Source organism: Salminus brasiliensis, chromosome 1 (genome assembly GCF_030463535.1).
Source record: "Salminus brasiliensis chromosome 1, fSalBra1.hap2, whole genome shotgun sequence".
Taxonomy (NCBI): Eukaryota; Metazoa; Chordata; class Actinopteri; order Characiformes; family Bryconidae; genus Salminus; species Salminus brasiliensis.
The window spans coordinates 51,174,870-51,190,048 of NC_132878.1; the positions used below are offsets into that span (position 1 = coordinate 51,174,870).

The following is a 15,179-nucleotide window of genomic DNA, read 5'->3' on the forward strand; positions in this document are numbered from 1 at the left end:
TTGTCACTCTCATTTACTCACAGCTCACAATGCTCTACGTTTTGTGCACTGGAGCAAACTGTTGTGCTAATTTGATGAGTCACAAAGCATCCATCTCAAGACTGACAGAGAAGCAGAACTGTCCAGAGGAAAGCTTTCATATATTTAATGAAAACAACCAGTAAATCTTACACCCACCCCAATAAATTGCCAATGGTGAATGTGAATGTGAGTGTTATAATGAGGTCAGGTGACCTTGGGCAGGGTGCTCGCTCTGTTCTGGAGCAGCTGGTGGCTGATGGGTAGTTTGTGAGAGCTGAGTGAAATTCTCAGTCTGCATTAGGAGCATCTAATGAAGAGAGTCCACCCCGTGTGTTTGTGTGTGCGTCACAGATGGTGACAGTGTCGACGCAAGGGACATCGACATGCGCTAATGTGCCCTTGAGTTGAAAGGGATGGGGAGGGGGCAGAGAAAGAGAGAGAGAAAAAGAAAAGCAGAGAGAGATTGAGAAAGGCAGAGAGGGAGACACATAGAGAGAGAGAGAGAGAGAGAGAGAGAGAGAGAGAGACAGAGGACGTGTGTCCTCCAGTGTCCCTTGTCTGGATGTTCTAGAGGTCACTGGGAAGACATGGGACGAGCCACTTTCACAGGAACATGCGTGAGTGTGTATGTGCCTTTGAATAAAAAAGAAGGTGTGAGAGAAATGCTTCAGAAATGCTGTTGGCTACAGGTCAGAATCAGCTGATTTCTGTCATACATACAGCTTGGTTCAAAAGTATTTAGACAGTGACCCATATTTTTTTTATTTCTTTTTAAGGTACATTACCTTAATGTATTTGAAATGTGGACTTTTGTCTTTACTGCAAGGGGTTTAATAAAATGTTGCAATTTTATAGGCTCAAATAATTATTGGACAGTAGTCTGATAAGCAGTTTAATAGCCAAGTGTGGTCTGTTCCCTTATTATTTTATGACAAATTAAGGAGCTAAAAAATTTGGAGTTGATTCCAAGTGTTGAATTTGCATTTGGTGGCTGTTCATGAGAACTTTCAATATACAGTTCAAAAAAGAGATGTCAATGCAAACGAAGGAGGCCATCATTAGACTGAAAAACACCACAAACCATAGAAGTAGCATAAATCAGCAGTTTGGTACATTTTAAAAAGAGGGTACGCACTGGTGAGCTCAGCAGCACCAAAAACCTGGAAGACCACATCTGAGGAAAAACCCCTTCGTGTATCACTGTCAAATACTACAATCAAGAGACCTCTTCATAACTGTAAATTCTACAGAAGGTTTTAACATGCAAACCAGTGGTAACACTGTGGTAAAACAGATAGGCCTTAGGATTAGACCACAGTATTAAGACGAAACAGATGGATAATGACACAAACACACCGCATAAGCAACCGAAGAACTTCCAAAGGCAAATGAATATAATTGTTTTTAAATGGCAGAGTCAATCAGCTGCCCCCAATTCTGCTTATCATTTACGGAAATTCTACCTCTACTTACGACGCTCTAAAAAAAAAACATTTTGGGTTCCATAAAGAACCGTTTTTGTAATAGAGATGTTGATAAAGAGCCTTTACATTAAGGGTCATTTTGGGGGTCTTTTTAAGGTTTTTCCCCCCTCACACATGTCTCTATGGTGATTCTTCTATCTTCCAACTTTATTTTTAAGATTGTACAGGACCTTCTGTACAAACTAATGCTAATGGGGGGGGGTTCTTTTACATTGGGCTAATTTCATTATGGCTTCAGTGAAGTAAATGTTAGACTACAGCTCATTACTTGAAATGACCACACCCTCCCAAATCGGGGCCCATTGTTAAGATCATCTTAACTAACAAAGAAAGGTTCATCTTTGTGCTTAGATGCTTTCGGAAAAACCAGCCCTGATCAGTAGCAGCCAATCTTGCCCATATAAAATCAGATATCGGATCAGGCCTGTACCATCCTCACAAGCCCATGCCCCAGTCATGTACCATCAGGCCTGCTGCCTCCTCACAGATCCGGCCCTAAAGCCAGCCCAATATAGCTCAAGCATGTGTGCAGCCTTATAGTCTGATGCCTTGCCAGTGTGGAATGTGCATCCAAATCATTGCACTGATACTGGCATAAAGCAAGCGGAGCAGTCACAAAAGGCTGAGGCAGTGGCTTTCCCCTTCATCATTTGGAAAGCCGTGGGCTCAAACCTTTGGCATGCTATGCTATAAATACATGGTCTACCCCTAAAAGCATGGCTGGGTCTCTGGAAGTGAGTAGTTCTCTGCAAAAGACAATGCGGCAAATTTTCTCGCTTACATTTAATTTAAATGCTGCTCCAGGCAAAACATTGCATAATGAGACAGCTTTGCACAGTATCATTAATCCGTAAAAGTCGCAGTTATCACTGGCAAAATAGGCTAATTTTGAAACAGTTATTTCTCAAGAGTGGTAGAAGAAAACATTTCATTTTTATGTGCTGTAGAATATGTAAAAGTTTTTGAAACAAATTCAAAAGTATGCTCAAATCAGATCTAATGGATATATATATATATATATATATATATATATATATATATATATATATATATATATATATATATATATATATAAATATCACAGTAATATATATATAATGTGACAAATATGCAAATAGGGGTCTAGAACCCTAGGTTCTAGAAGAATGCCTAGGGTTAACAAGCCATCCCATATATAAAAGCATTAATACTTGAAATATTATGTTTTTAAAATATAGGCAAATAATAGAATAGATTGCGTAAAAATGTTTAAGCGCAAGCTAATCAAGGCCTGATTATATATCAGTTGTTTTATTTGCAATATACAGGCATATAGTCATAATTTGTTATTACTATTTGTTATTATTATTATGGATTTCTATGCAGTGTCTAAATCTCATTTCAGCAATTTTTGAGTTAACAGCTGTATCCATTAACGCCTCCTGGGGCCATTGGATTCACTGAGGCACATAAACAGTACACCTTGCTGATAGTTGGTCAGTGAAAGTCAGCCAGAAAGTATAACACTACTTAACTTAATATATAAAAATCATTTTTATGACATGGCTACCCGAGTCTGCTCCAGTCTACTAGTCTACGTTTTCCAGTGCGGTAGCGAACACAGACTCAAACCTCAGCCTCTCCCCCCACTTCACACTGCATTGAATCTGTGGCGCAAGCTACTAGCCCATGTACTGTCTATCAGACAGGAAGCTATTTCATATTCAGCTTGTCTCTCTCTCTTAGCCTCGCTGTGTAGTTTGTTTTCAGAAATACGAGGACACTGATGGAGCTCACTCTCTTCCTCTGACATACTCCACTAGAAATGTTAGCTAGCTAGAATTAGACAGTCATGTTCTGCACTGGCCTGTTATTACTCCTGTGTTATTGTGGCCATGCCTTCATGTAATTCATGAGCATTAATTCACTATCCTTAACTATGGGATATCTAGCTTACCATTTAAGGTGACAAAAACATATGAAACTGTCTGGCCATCTGTTACAGCTAACAGTAATGTTAATGCCAGCTAATGTTAATTTCACTAATATTTATTTTTCTACTCAATTTATGAGAAATTCCCACCCTCTAGGGAAGTCTTGTAAACCTGTGTCTTTGTACAGCTGAACATGCTTGGGAACCCCCCCCCCCCCCCCCGACTCTTAATGTAACTGTGTAAATGAGTACAAGCCACTGCTCAGTATATCAGTGTAGTGTCCTTTAGGTCAGTTTTCAGAAGAGCAGGCCTTTAGCATTTAGACTTTTCTGTGCATCATTTAGCTAACTTAGAAAGTCCTCCTCGTCCCTGTGGAAACTTCATTTTCATAGTATATGAGGTTCTATTGCCCCTGTATCCACCTTTAAAGCACCTTTATGTAGCATTTTACCTCCTGATCCATTCACATGTAATAGAGAGACCATCGTCTCTGTTTGTTGCTACTGCTTGTCACTATGTAACTCTGGTGAAGCGGGCAGGTAAACGCTTGCGAAAACTGTGTATCGCTGCATAACCCGACTGCAGGGGGAGCCCAGAAGCAAGAAATATCAAACCTCACATAATGCTCCTTTAAAATGAATTAACACATTAGTGTTGCACTTACTCTCACACTTTAACACACTACTTCTACTTATAATTAGCCTGGATCTTGTCTCGGGACAGGGTTAGAGATCAGTCTTGCTGTTCTGACAGATAGTCTTAGCTCCCTGGTCGACAAGAGTAAGGTAACCAAGCCACTAATCATCATCATGACTTGCATAATGCAGCTCTGCTATTTTTTTGTTGTTTGGGGACAAGATTAGTCATCTCTGATCCTTTTCCTCAAATGACCTGCACGCAAAAAAAGTGTCCCGAACCTCTTAGCACCTGTCTGTCTATTAAGCCTGTCGTATGTGTGTGTGTGTGTGTGTGTTTGACACAGTTGGTTCCTTAAATGGCAAGGCTGCCCAGGGAATGTTTATTAACGTCCTAATATGGCTGGATAAGCAGATTGTTTTTGTCTTTTTTTTATTAATAGCATCTAAGCTAGCAGAAACAATCTACAGGGTGAGCTGAAAGTCAGGATCCATCTTAAAATGACCAGACATCATAGGTACAACCAGAGGTCCATGAAAATAAATGGTAATAATGACTCATTTCAGCTGTTTGAGTGGCTCCTGATTTAAACTCAACCAGTATGAACAGATAGAGGATATAATAGGAATTAAGGAATATAGCCTAAATGTGTAGCTCCTTCTTTTTATCTCACACAAACATGAGGTAACCTACCTAACCTAAGTGCTACCATAAACATCAGACATTTCTCTTACCGTTTGGGTGTTAGATTTGCTTCAGTAGCAGAGCACATTTGGCCTTAGACATGACTCCCATATAACAGTCTTACCTCAGCCTAGAGGCCAGCCAGGCTGTGTGACCCATACATTATTCATCAAGTCTCTCTCTCTCTCTCTCTCTCTCTCTCTCTCTGCCCCTTCATTTTTTTCTACTTTATTGGAAAATGAGCACCATTTGATTAACACTATTCATTATAGTAATGAATCAAGGAAAGGGCCCTCTCCCTGCCAGAACAGATCATCCATTAATGTCTGTGAGGCAGAGCAGAAAAAAACAAAAGAAAAGAAGAGAGGATATGCCTCTGTATTTCTCTCTCTCTCTGTCTCTGTCTCTCTGTGTTTTGAGAAAGGACACGTGTAATTAGAGACTGCTGGTGGTGGATCTGAGAAAGATCAGTCACAAACTGGAGTCTTTGTGTGTTTGTGAGTGTGTGTGTGTGCATACATTTCTGTGTGAGTATGTACTTAGTGTGGGCATATTTTTGTGGAAGTGAAAGATTATGTGTGTGTGTGTGTGTGTATGAGATGGATATCTCTCAGTGATATGCAGAGCTGACAGGCTGTTGCTTTGCTAGGCTCAGCGCCTGAGATGGGGATGATGGTCACTGACCTGTATCTTCCTCTGGGGCAGGGCCACTGGGCCGTAGACCATGTGTATGTGTGTGTGGCGGGGGCTGGTGTTTATGTGTGGGTGTGGCGGTTGGTGAGACGTCATGGGGATAAAAAAGAGACAGAAAAGCAGAGCAAAAATAGAAAGAATGAAATGCATGATTCCCTGTGTTCCCTGCGTTTTGTTAATACAGTACTAAAAATGTGAGTTCCTGGCTGGATAATAATAACCTCTCAAGTATTTCTGCATATAAACTCTAAATGATGACAAAAGTGCATGCTCTCCTATTTGTCTGACATGAATTGCTCAAAAAAGGTTTTTTTAATTAACCTCTTAAACTCTTCGAAACCACAGATGGAAAGATGACTTTCCATTGCTTTGTGTGTAATTACTGATAAGTAATCCTTAGGATGTAATAAATGTCATGGATACAATAAGAGTTTGGTTTCTGAAGTTTGTTTTTTTAATTTTTCACTTAAGCCACAAGGCTAATGTAGTTGACAAGTACATCTATCAGTTAGCATATGTAAACTGCATAGGCTTTACTTAGGTAAATCAAAAATCTCAATCACTATTGACTGAGAGGCTGCCATTCAAGAAAGAAGGCCCTGCTCCAAAATGTAGGCTTTCAAGGTTCGTTAATGTTTTAACAATGAACAAAGACAAGCTTTCTGGAGGAAAGTTGTATGGTCAGATGAGACAAAGATTGAGTTGTTTGGCCTCAGTGACCAGAGATATGTTTGGAGGAGTAAAGGTAAGGTATTTAACCCCTAGAACACTGTACCAACTGTTAAGCATGGTGGTGGTCGCATCTGCTCTTGGGCTGTTTTGCTGCCAGTGGAACAAGTACATTGCACAAAGTAGATGCAATAATAAAGAGTAAAGAACCTTCACTCTCTTCACTCCACCCCTTTCCTCTCTCTCCTAGATGAGGGTCAGACGGTATGCCAGGGTCCGGCAGAGATGCGTGGACGACGTCTGTCCGAGGTGGGCATGCAGCTGCGCTCCGAGTGCCACCAGGGCCTGGGCTACTGGGACTACCTGTTTTTCATCGCCATCGGCTTCGTCATCTTCTCAGCCGGCACAGTCTCGGCCTGGGTGATGGGCGTGCTGATGGTGCTCTATGAACGCTACAGCAAGAGGAAGAGTGAAGAGCTGGACAGCGACGACGAGGAGGACGGCGCCGCCCGAGGCGGCCCAAGTAGCCATGGCAACGGGGACCTGACCAAGCCCAGCATGCAGGTGTGACCGAGGGAAAAAGGGATCACCGGGACAACCCTAACTCCCGATGAGGAACGTCGGGAACTGCAAGGACTGACGGGGAAAAGGGGGATATTCATCAGTGAGGGGAGGAAATAGCAACCCATGTATAAAGGATGCTGGGATTAGGAGTTTTGATGATGTGTGGATTTAAGTGTGTATGTGTGAACAAGAGAGAGAGGGCGAGCGAGAGAGTGTTGGACGAAGAGCTCTTGAAGTGCTGCTCTCCACTGCGGCTTTAAGAAGTTTCAGAAGGCCATTACCACTTAAGTAGTATTAAGGATATTAAGGAGTGTATCGGGGGAATTACTAAAAAATAATTGACCCAAAACCCCCATGCGCAGTCCGTATTCATGTGCGTGAGGATACACACACGAGCGCAGAGCAGCAAGGAGCTTGTGCACGGCCCAGACAGGTCCTTCTTTATTGAACAGGACTGATTCAGATTCAGAAATAAACTGGGAAAGAAAGAGAGAGAGAGAGACAGTGAGGGGAAGTCGAGACAGATGTGGTTAAGAAAGGCCAAAGTGTGTACAGGTCACTGATCTTTGCGGTCTGAAATCTGGGCTGGGTTAACTGCACATTAGTAATGCACTCATACACTCTCTCTATCTCTCTCTCTCATTCCACGCACACACATTTTGGTCAGAGAGCGAGGCAGTGATTTGAGGGGATAGAGTGATTCACAGGCCAGTCTGACCTCTCCTTCCGTTGGGTCAGCAGACGGAGGGTGCATATGAATGACCAACACTTGTTGTTGGTGGAAGTGAGAAAAAGAAAAAGGAGGGGTCAACGTTGCAATTCGAGATTAACCTGGTGGAAAGCGGGCACGTTCGTCCTCTTTGGGGGGGAGGCGATTGATTGGTTGGTTGGTTGGTTGATTGGTAGTTTGATTGCCTGGATCAGTCAGGACAGCCCTGATCTCAGTACGCCTGTATGCACTGCACCCATAAGCCTTACACACACAATGTAACCAGTCCAGCAATAACACACCTGCATAGGTGACACTGAGAGCAATAGTGTATGTATGTGTCTGTGTGTATGTATGTATGTATATGTATATGCTTGTCTATGTGGCAGTGTGCGCGTGTGGGTGCACAAAAAGGAAAGGGACGTTTAATCCCTTAAACTGCAGACTTATTATTCAGCTATAAATGGCTCAGCAGGTACGGTGAGTTCAGTCATGAAAATGAACGTGCATACAGGCCCTTGCAGTTTTAGGGGGCTAAACCTCTTTAGCACGCTATAGTTTTGGCAGGGCTACAGCCTCATGGCCTCAGCACGACACTCATATCCAAAGCTAGAGCCTCCCGTCAGTTGCATACCTCCATCTGTTTCTCTTTTGTCTCTTATACTTCTGTTCTGGCTTCTTCTCCTCTCTTCTCTTTCTCTCTCAGAGCAGCTAAGTTGGCATCTTGAGGACCTGTTTGTTTGTGACATGCTAAATCTGTAAGTCAGCTTAAAGCTTAGTGAGACCTAACACTGTAGGCCTAAGCCTATCTGGGATACTTCTTTACTCCTTCGTTCTTCTATCACACTTTATTTTATCCACCTCTCCTCTTGTCACCCCTGCTGCCACTCGTTACCTCATATCCAACCCAATACATGCTTAGCCAGTCTTAGCTTGAGGTCAAAAAAGGACGTCCAAGAATGCTAGCGACAAATGCCAGTGCTTGGTGACAAAGTAAACACACTCCACTATCTCTTATGTCACTGGTTCAAAGCCGCCGTCCCTCCGTCCACCTCAGTCTCTCTCTCTCTTTGTGTACGTCTCTCTCTCCTCTCTACTGTACAGTTGACTAGAGGGGTTTTAGGTTTCAGGCCACACTGGGGTGTTGTCATGTCAACAGCGCCAGGCTTTTGAGCACACTCATAAGCGTTTAGCCCTTAACCAGCCTAACTTGGCATGCTTGTAGAAATGACTGATGGTCATTATTGAAGGAATGGAACAAACCTACAGAAAAATGGTGGTCTTTGATGGTTAAGGTGGTTGACAAGCTGGACTAGGCAAAAACATACCCCCTGCTGGTCAGCAGTTAAGTTGGTCTTCCAACTTTGAGTTCAACAGTTTGACCAGGTCAGGCTGGGTTTTGTATCAGGAGGGGATTCACATAATTGAAAATGATACAGTGGTGTCTTGATTCAATACAGTTTTCGATACAAGAAAATGTTCCCATTTTGAGCCAATTGGAACATTAAACAGTCTAAAACTACAACACTGGGAATAAAAGCTGAGTTGTAGTCACCTTATTTTCATTAAACAATGGTGAACAATGGGTGAACATCTTTGATTAAGACCTTCAGTGCAACAGTGGATCCGTTGATAAAGATTAAACCACAGTGATAATAAACATATCCTCAGTACTATAATATGCTTAAAGGGTCACAATAACTGAAACACTTGAACAACAGTGTTATGAACATAACACAAAAAGATCTGAGTGTTGTGGGTCACCACATGACCCTTACTATGCCTCGCCACCTTCTAAAGCAGAGGCCCTGCGTCAATGGTTGAGCATGCTAAATTTGAACCATCCACCCAACCGTCCATACTAATGCTCATACTACCATTTTGTAGAGGAGGAACCAACACAGAAACATCCTTTACCTAGAGAAATGACTTGGTTATGAAGCGCTGAAGAAATGCGGGTGCATCTAATGCTTGTAAGGTTTTTAAGTTAGCTCTTAGGCTAACGTCTTACCTGACTGCCTCACAAGCACCCAACGTGTCTGCTTTACCAGAGCTTCATTGCCACGTTTCCCCTCCACAAAGTGGTATGAACAGACATTTGGATGTTTTAGTGGATGTTTTAGGTTCACTGTACATGCTTCACTGTACTGTACATGTAGGCCCTCTGCATTGGCAGGCGGTGAATATGAGTTAAATGGTTCCCCACAATCATTTTGTGTTGGAAAGCTAGGTAGCTCTGCTCTAAATAGAATGTTAAAAAGCCTGTTGAAATGTTGGGTCAGCATAGCTAGCTACTTTATGATCAGTGTCTGCAGCAGTAGCCTACCATAAACCATTTAATATTAAATGACCGGACATTCTCCTGAGGAACCCCTGACAGTGCCCGATTTTGCACTATCCCTGTGTGTTGTGAACTGAGATACTGTGGTAGCATTGAAGCATTATAATAAAAAAAAGTGCACAGGTGCGTGATAACACAAGACAGTTAGATACATGCGTATGCGCTTGTTGTTGCTGGCCACTTTAAACCTCTGACCTCTACACTCGGCCGTGCATCCGTGTCCATTTTTTCTAAAGCAGATGCAGGGACAGGGGCACATTAGTACGCTTGGTGTTCTACTCCTCTATGAATATTAATGAGTAATTGTCCAGCAGATAGAGGAGAGGACATCTTATGTCACCTGCTAGTCGGGACAACAGCACAACAGAGTGGCACGGCAGCACTGCAGTCTACTGGGCTTCCATAGCAATTACCCACCACCCTGTAGCCCAAAGCCTAGCAGACGGAGAAATGTGTGTGTGCGGGGATAAAGAGACTCACCCCCCAAAAACAAAGTAGTACAAGGTGGCCTGAGTTAGAGAAAGCCTACAGCACACAACCACACACAGAGACACACCTGAGTGGCTGAGATAACTAACGGACTGGCATATTCTCCGCTTTCTGTCCGAGGCTGAAGGATCTTAGTGTAAACAGAGACACAAGGGCAACTGCAGGGTACAACAAAGGACTTAACACATGGTTCCCTTTGCAATTGACAGCACCAGTAATTTAAGAACACAGTCAATGTTAATCTTATGAATATTACAGAAATGAAACAAGGCTGGACTTTTTGTTTACCTCGTCTTACCTAACGCTAGCACACCCTGCCCAAAAAACATTGCTCTTAGTTGGGTCCTTGGGTCCTTGTGCATATTTCTATGTGCAGTTTTGTAAAATGTACAATCTTAAAACTAGTGGAAATGAGCTAAGCTATATTTAGTAGATTGTTGAGGAAGTTGTAGCCTACTTCCTAGCAGAAATCATAAGAGATTTAGACTAAAAGCTTTAGTGTAACTACAAACTCTGGTGTGTGTGTTCCCACCCAGAAAAAACTTTGATGGTGTCTTCACAACGTTGTTATTTGGTTAAAGAGTGGAAGGTGAAGAGCTGTCCTTTTCAGGACGTTGAAAGGACGTCTAGAAGACACATCCCTCTACGTCTAAATTTGCTTGTCAAGTGAAAGTTGAAAAGCCATCATTTTCAGATTGCTCCGGCAACTTCAACCCAACCCTAAACTTGCAGCAGCATCCCGCTACACCCCAGCACTGCCCTACCCCAGGCCTTTATCCGTGCATTGGGTGGCGGCAACAACGTTTATGTGAAGATAGACTAGTCTGGGCATCATCATCATCATGGCTGTATTAGGGCTAAATGTTTTCCCAAAAAGACGTCCACTTTGGGCAACATTTGGACCAAATTAGACGGACTAAACACAGCCCAACTTTCAGCCTCTCTTATTTTTGGGGCTAAATAAAGTCCATGACGGCCCAACTAGATTTAGCCCAAAAAACAACCTCTATATGATGTGTGGTGCTGGGTGTGGCTAGCTGTGTGCTGTATGAGAGCTGTTGATTTATTTGTGGGGTGTAGGAGAGTGAGCTAACTCTGTGTTGTGCAGTGGAAAATACTTTGAATAGGTTTTATTAAGAAAGATTTGTACTTTGCTCGGGTGACATGGTGGCACAGCGGGTGGTATGTGATGCACAGCCCCTGGCACACAGCCTTATCATCCAGTGCTTGGTTTAATATATGAGTATTTGCTGTGTGCCACCATACAGTTTTGGAGGACAAAACTTCCCCATTACAGGATTTTAGGATATTTTAGGATGACGTTTTTTTCTTGGCAAGAACATGACCTTGTTTATTGCCCATCCTTAAACGTCCCCTACCTATAAAAAAGGAAACGATTTGAATTAACACTTAATATATCCTTGAAATAAAAAATAAGCAGTCCTGATATTAAAGTATTTTTGAGAGGCGGTTAACTTGAGGTAATTGTGTATATAATGAGAGAGGGTGTCTCTCTTTGCCACAGCCAGCACCCCTTCATGTAATTTCCTTTTCCACTCCAGGTTGTACTGTACTGTCGTTGCGTTAGCTCTGGGCTGTAGGACAGTGCAGCTGTAGTTCTGCTGAATCGATTTGTTGTCTGCGGCAACGTGTCCGTCACGCTCTGTCCACCATGCCTAAAGTTCTGCTGCATTAAACTCCACACTGAGGATTTCCCCTCACCCTGCTCCGCTCCAACATATGACCAGCCCTCTAGCCTTACTCTTCCTCACCTACCCTCTCTCCCTTTCTGCAGCTCTTCCTTCTGCTGCCCCTTAACTGTTTGGTTGTCACAGCAGCACAGCAAAATCCACAGTGTTGAATTAACAACCAATGTAGGTTTCTCTCCAGCTCAGTTTAACACTGATAAATACTGTAAGGATAAGGATTCAACACTAATTCAACACTGTATGAGTCAATTTAACAGTAATTCAACACTTTTTATGTTACTTCAACACTAATTCAACACTGTATAGTCAATTTAATACTAATTCAACATTGTATAAGATAATTCTACACTAATTAAACACTGAGAAAGTTCAAGACTAATTCCACAATGTATGAGATAATTCACTACTAATTAAACACTGAGATAATTCAACACTAATTAAACACTGTATGAGTTAATTCAACACTAATTCAACATTTTATGAGATAATTCTACACTAATTAAACACTCTGAGATAATCCAACACTAATTAAACATTCTATGAGTTAATTCAACAATGTATGAGTTTTCAGTACTATTTCAAAACAGTTGAACACATTGTTTATTCAACAGTGTGACAATACTAACAGAGTGCATTTCACTGTTAGAGTTAATTCAGCACTATGAGTTTATTCAGCTCTGTGAGAATTAATCTAGCAGTGTTTTATTTTTTATTTTGCTGTGTGCAACACCCCCCCCCCCTTCTCCTCCCCCCACCCTCTCGTCATTCTCCTTCTAATTTTTTTCTTGCCGTCTCTTTCTTTCTGTCTCCTCCCTCTGCTCTGTTCTTTCTGCAGTGCTGGAGTGTGTAGGGGGATAAGGTAATAGCCTCTAAAGCACCTCTCCCTCTCACTTTTGATGAGGAAGAGGGAGAGAGGAAGGCTAAATCAAAGCGGATGACAAGCTTCCCTCCCAAAACGCTCCCTGTGAGAATCACAGCGGCCAGGACTCATGACGCAACTGTCTGCAGGACAAAACGCACACTGCAGGGCATAGGCACTGCACATACACACAGGGCAGCTGAGAGAAAGAGAGAAAGATAGAGAGAGAGAGAGAGAGAGAGAGAGAGGACAGAGATTTATGCATTTTGAGCCAGTTGGCCTTTTAACTCCCAACACTTTTCGCACGCTGTATGCGAGAATTGATTCTCAGGACTGGCGTTGTTAAAAGGCAATTCTGCACTGCTGCATTGCACCCAAGGCAACAGTGCATTTTGTAGAGAAGCCAATCTGGCCCTGGTGTGCCATCACACTGCACAAGGGACATTAACCCTTCAACAGCTAGATCCCCTGTTGTTGTTTTGCTAAGCATAGGCTTAACAGGGCTTATCATTTACAGCAAACATTATATAATTACATAACTGGTTACACAGAGTGCTACATGAAACATACTGGATTCATATACATGTACATTATTTCCACATTTATAAAATATATTATATCACAGTCGTCACCAAAGTTGATAACCTGAAAGACTCAATTATGGTTTATTTATGTGGAAATTCTATACTTTTATGATGTATTTTAATTGACTTTGCTGTCAGAAAATGACATTAACATGGCAGTCTTTCGAAACTTATGAACCATTGGAAGTTTAGCCAAGAATCTGCTCTTTTAATATAGTTTCTCAGCATATTTCAACGAGTAATTAGTGATGAGACATTCTACACTACAGTACACCTAAATGCACCCAAGACTAATAGCCTACATAAGACTAACAGCCTACGTCAAATTTATGGTTTAAGTCAGCTAGTAAGAATGGCTTATATACACTATATGGACAAAAGTATTGGGACACATGCACATTACCCTTACAAGAGCTTTTATGACATCCTTTTATACATCCACAAGCATTAATATGGGGTTGGCTGCCTTTGCAGCTCTAACAGCAGATCTCAATAACTGCAATAACTGCAAAAACTTCACGTGGTCTGACACTTCATAGCTGAATCACTGTGCTTCCTAAACACTTCTCAATAACACCACTCACAGTTGATGGTGGAATATCTAGGAGGGATCAAATTTCACCAACTGGCTTGGCAAACTTTTACAGTACCATGCTAGAATTAAGTGAGCTCTTTAGAACCATTCTTTAATCAATGTATGTAAAGGCAGACTACATGCTTAGGTGTTTGATTGAATATACCTGTGGCAATGAGACTGAATGAAAAACCTGAATTCAATGATTAAGAGCTGTGTCCCAAAACTTTTGTCCACAGTGTCCTTCAGGAAATGAGCTAGTGTTACTGAAATAATCATCCAATTACAACATGCTGTTGCTGTCACTAACAGGTAACGTCCATGCTGAAGTATAGAACAGTCGTATTTCAGCTGTGCTTAAAAGGCCAGGATGTCCTCTGACCCCCATGCTGTGTTACGTCATGGTTACGATGTGTTCTTTAGCTGACACAAAAATAACTGGTGGCTGTCCTGGGCTTTGGGACTGTGTACTGTCCTTTCCACCTGAACAGAGCCACTGTGAGTGATGTTTGACTCCACTGCTTAACATTTAAACTGCCCTGGTTCCGACAGGCCGCTACTCTGTACCCCTGAGCAATGAGGTAAGAATGCATGCGCGCTGAGAGCTGTAAGTGAATGAGCAGATTAGGCATTTAGACATTTATTAGAATCAGCATCAGAATGGACTTTACTGACCCTACATTATGTTCAAAGGTTTGTGGACACCTGCTTATCCAATGTTATCAAAGGCTTTAGAATCAGAGGTTTGATTGCAGTCAGCCTAAAAAAAAGCATTAGTGCAGTCAGGCACCAATGTTAGATGATTAGTTCTGTATTACTCTCCAGATCATCCCAGAGGTACTGGATATAGCTCCATCCCTCCAGAGAAAACAGTTCCACTGCCCAGTGCTGGAGGGCTTTATACCCTTGTAAATGATCCTTGGCATTGGGCATGTGGCTCATTGAATGTCCAGAGGGTCTCATTCCATTGGCCGTGCATTTCCATGGAAATTATACAAGCTGTGTGCAGCTGAGCACCTGCATCAACAGTGAGTGCACTCTCAGGTAGCTGGATTTGCTAATTAGACCATAAAAACAAAGCAAGCCATGATGAATATGAAAATCTACGGACACATTCTGTATGTAGAGGCTGAACAACATCATGAATATGGTGATTTCACTCTATATATTCTGTTTACAGAGAGGAAAGGAGTAACTATATATAGACAGCAGAATGCTGCAAACGGAGTGTTTTGAAAAAGTGGAGTGAG

At 42.1% G+C, this 15,179-nt stretch overlaps 1 protein-coding gene across 1 annotated transcript in view; it reads left to right on the forward strand.

Annotated features, from left to right (window-relative positions):
- lrrc52 (leucine rich repeat containing 52) overlaps nucleotides 1-14,651 on the forward strand; it is a 37,146-nt gene extending 22,495 nt beyond the window's left edge. The window contains exon 2 of the mRNA XM_072673282.1: nucleotides 6,351-14,651. Within this exon, the coding sequence (XP_072529383.1) occupies nucleotides 6,351-6,670 (320 nt within the window). The 3' untranslated portion in view covers nucleotides 6,671-14,651. The remainder of the gene's footprint in view (nucleotides 1-6,350) is intronic.
- Nucleotides 14,652-15,179: the final 528 nt, after the last annotated feature.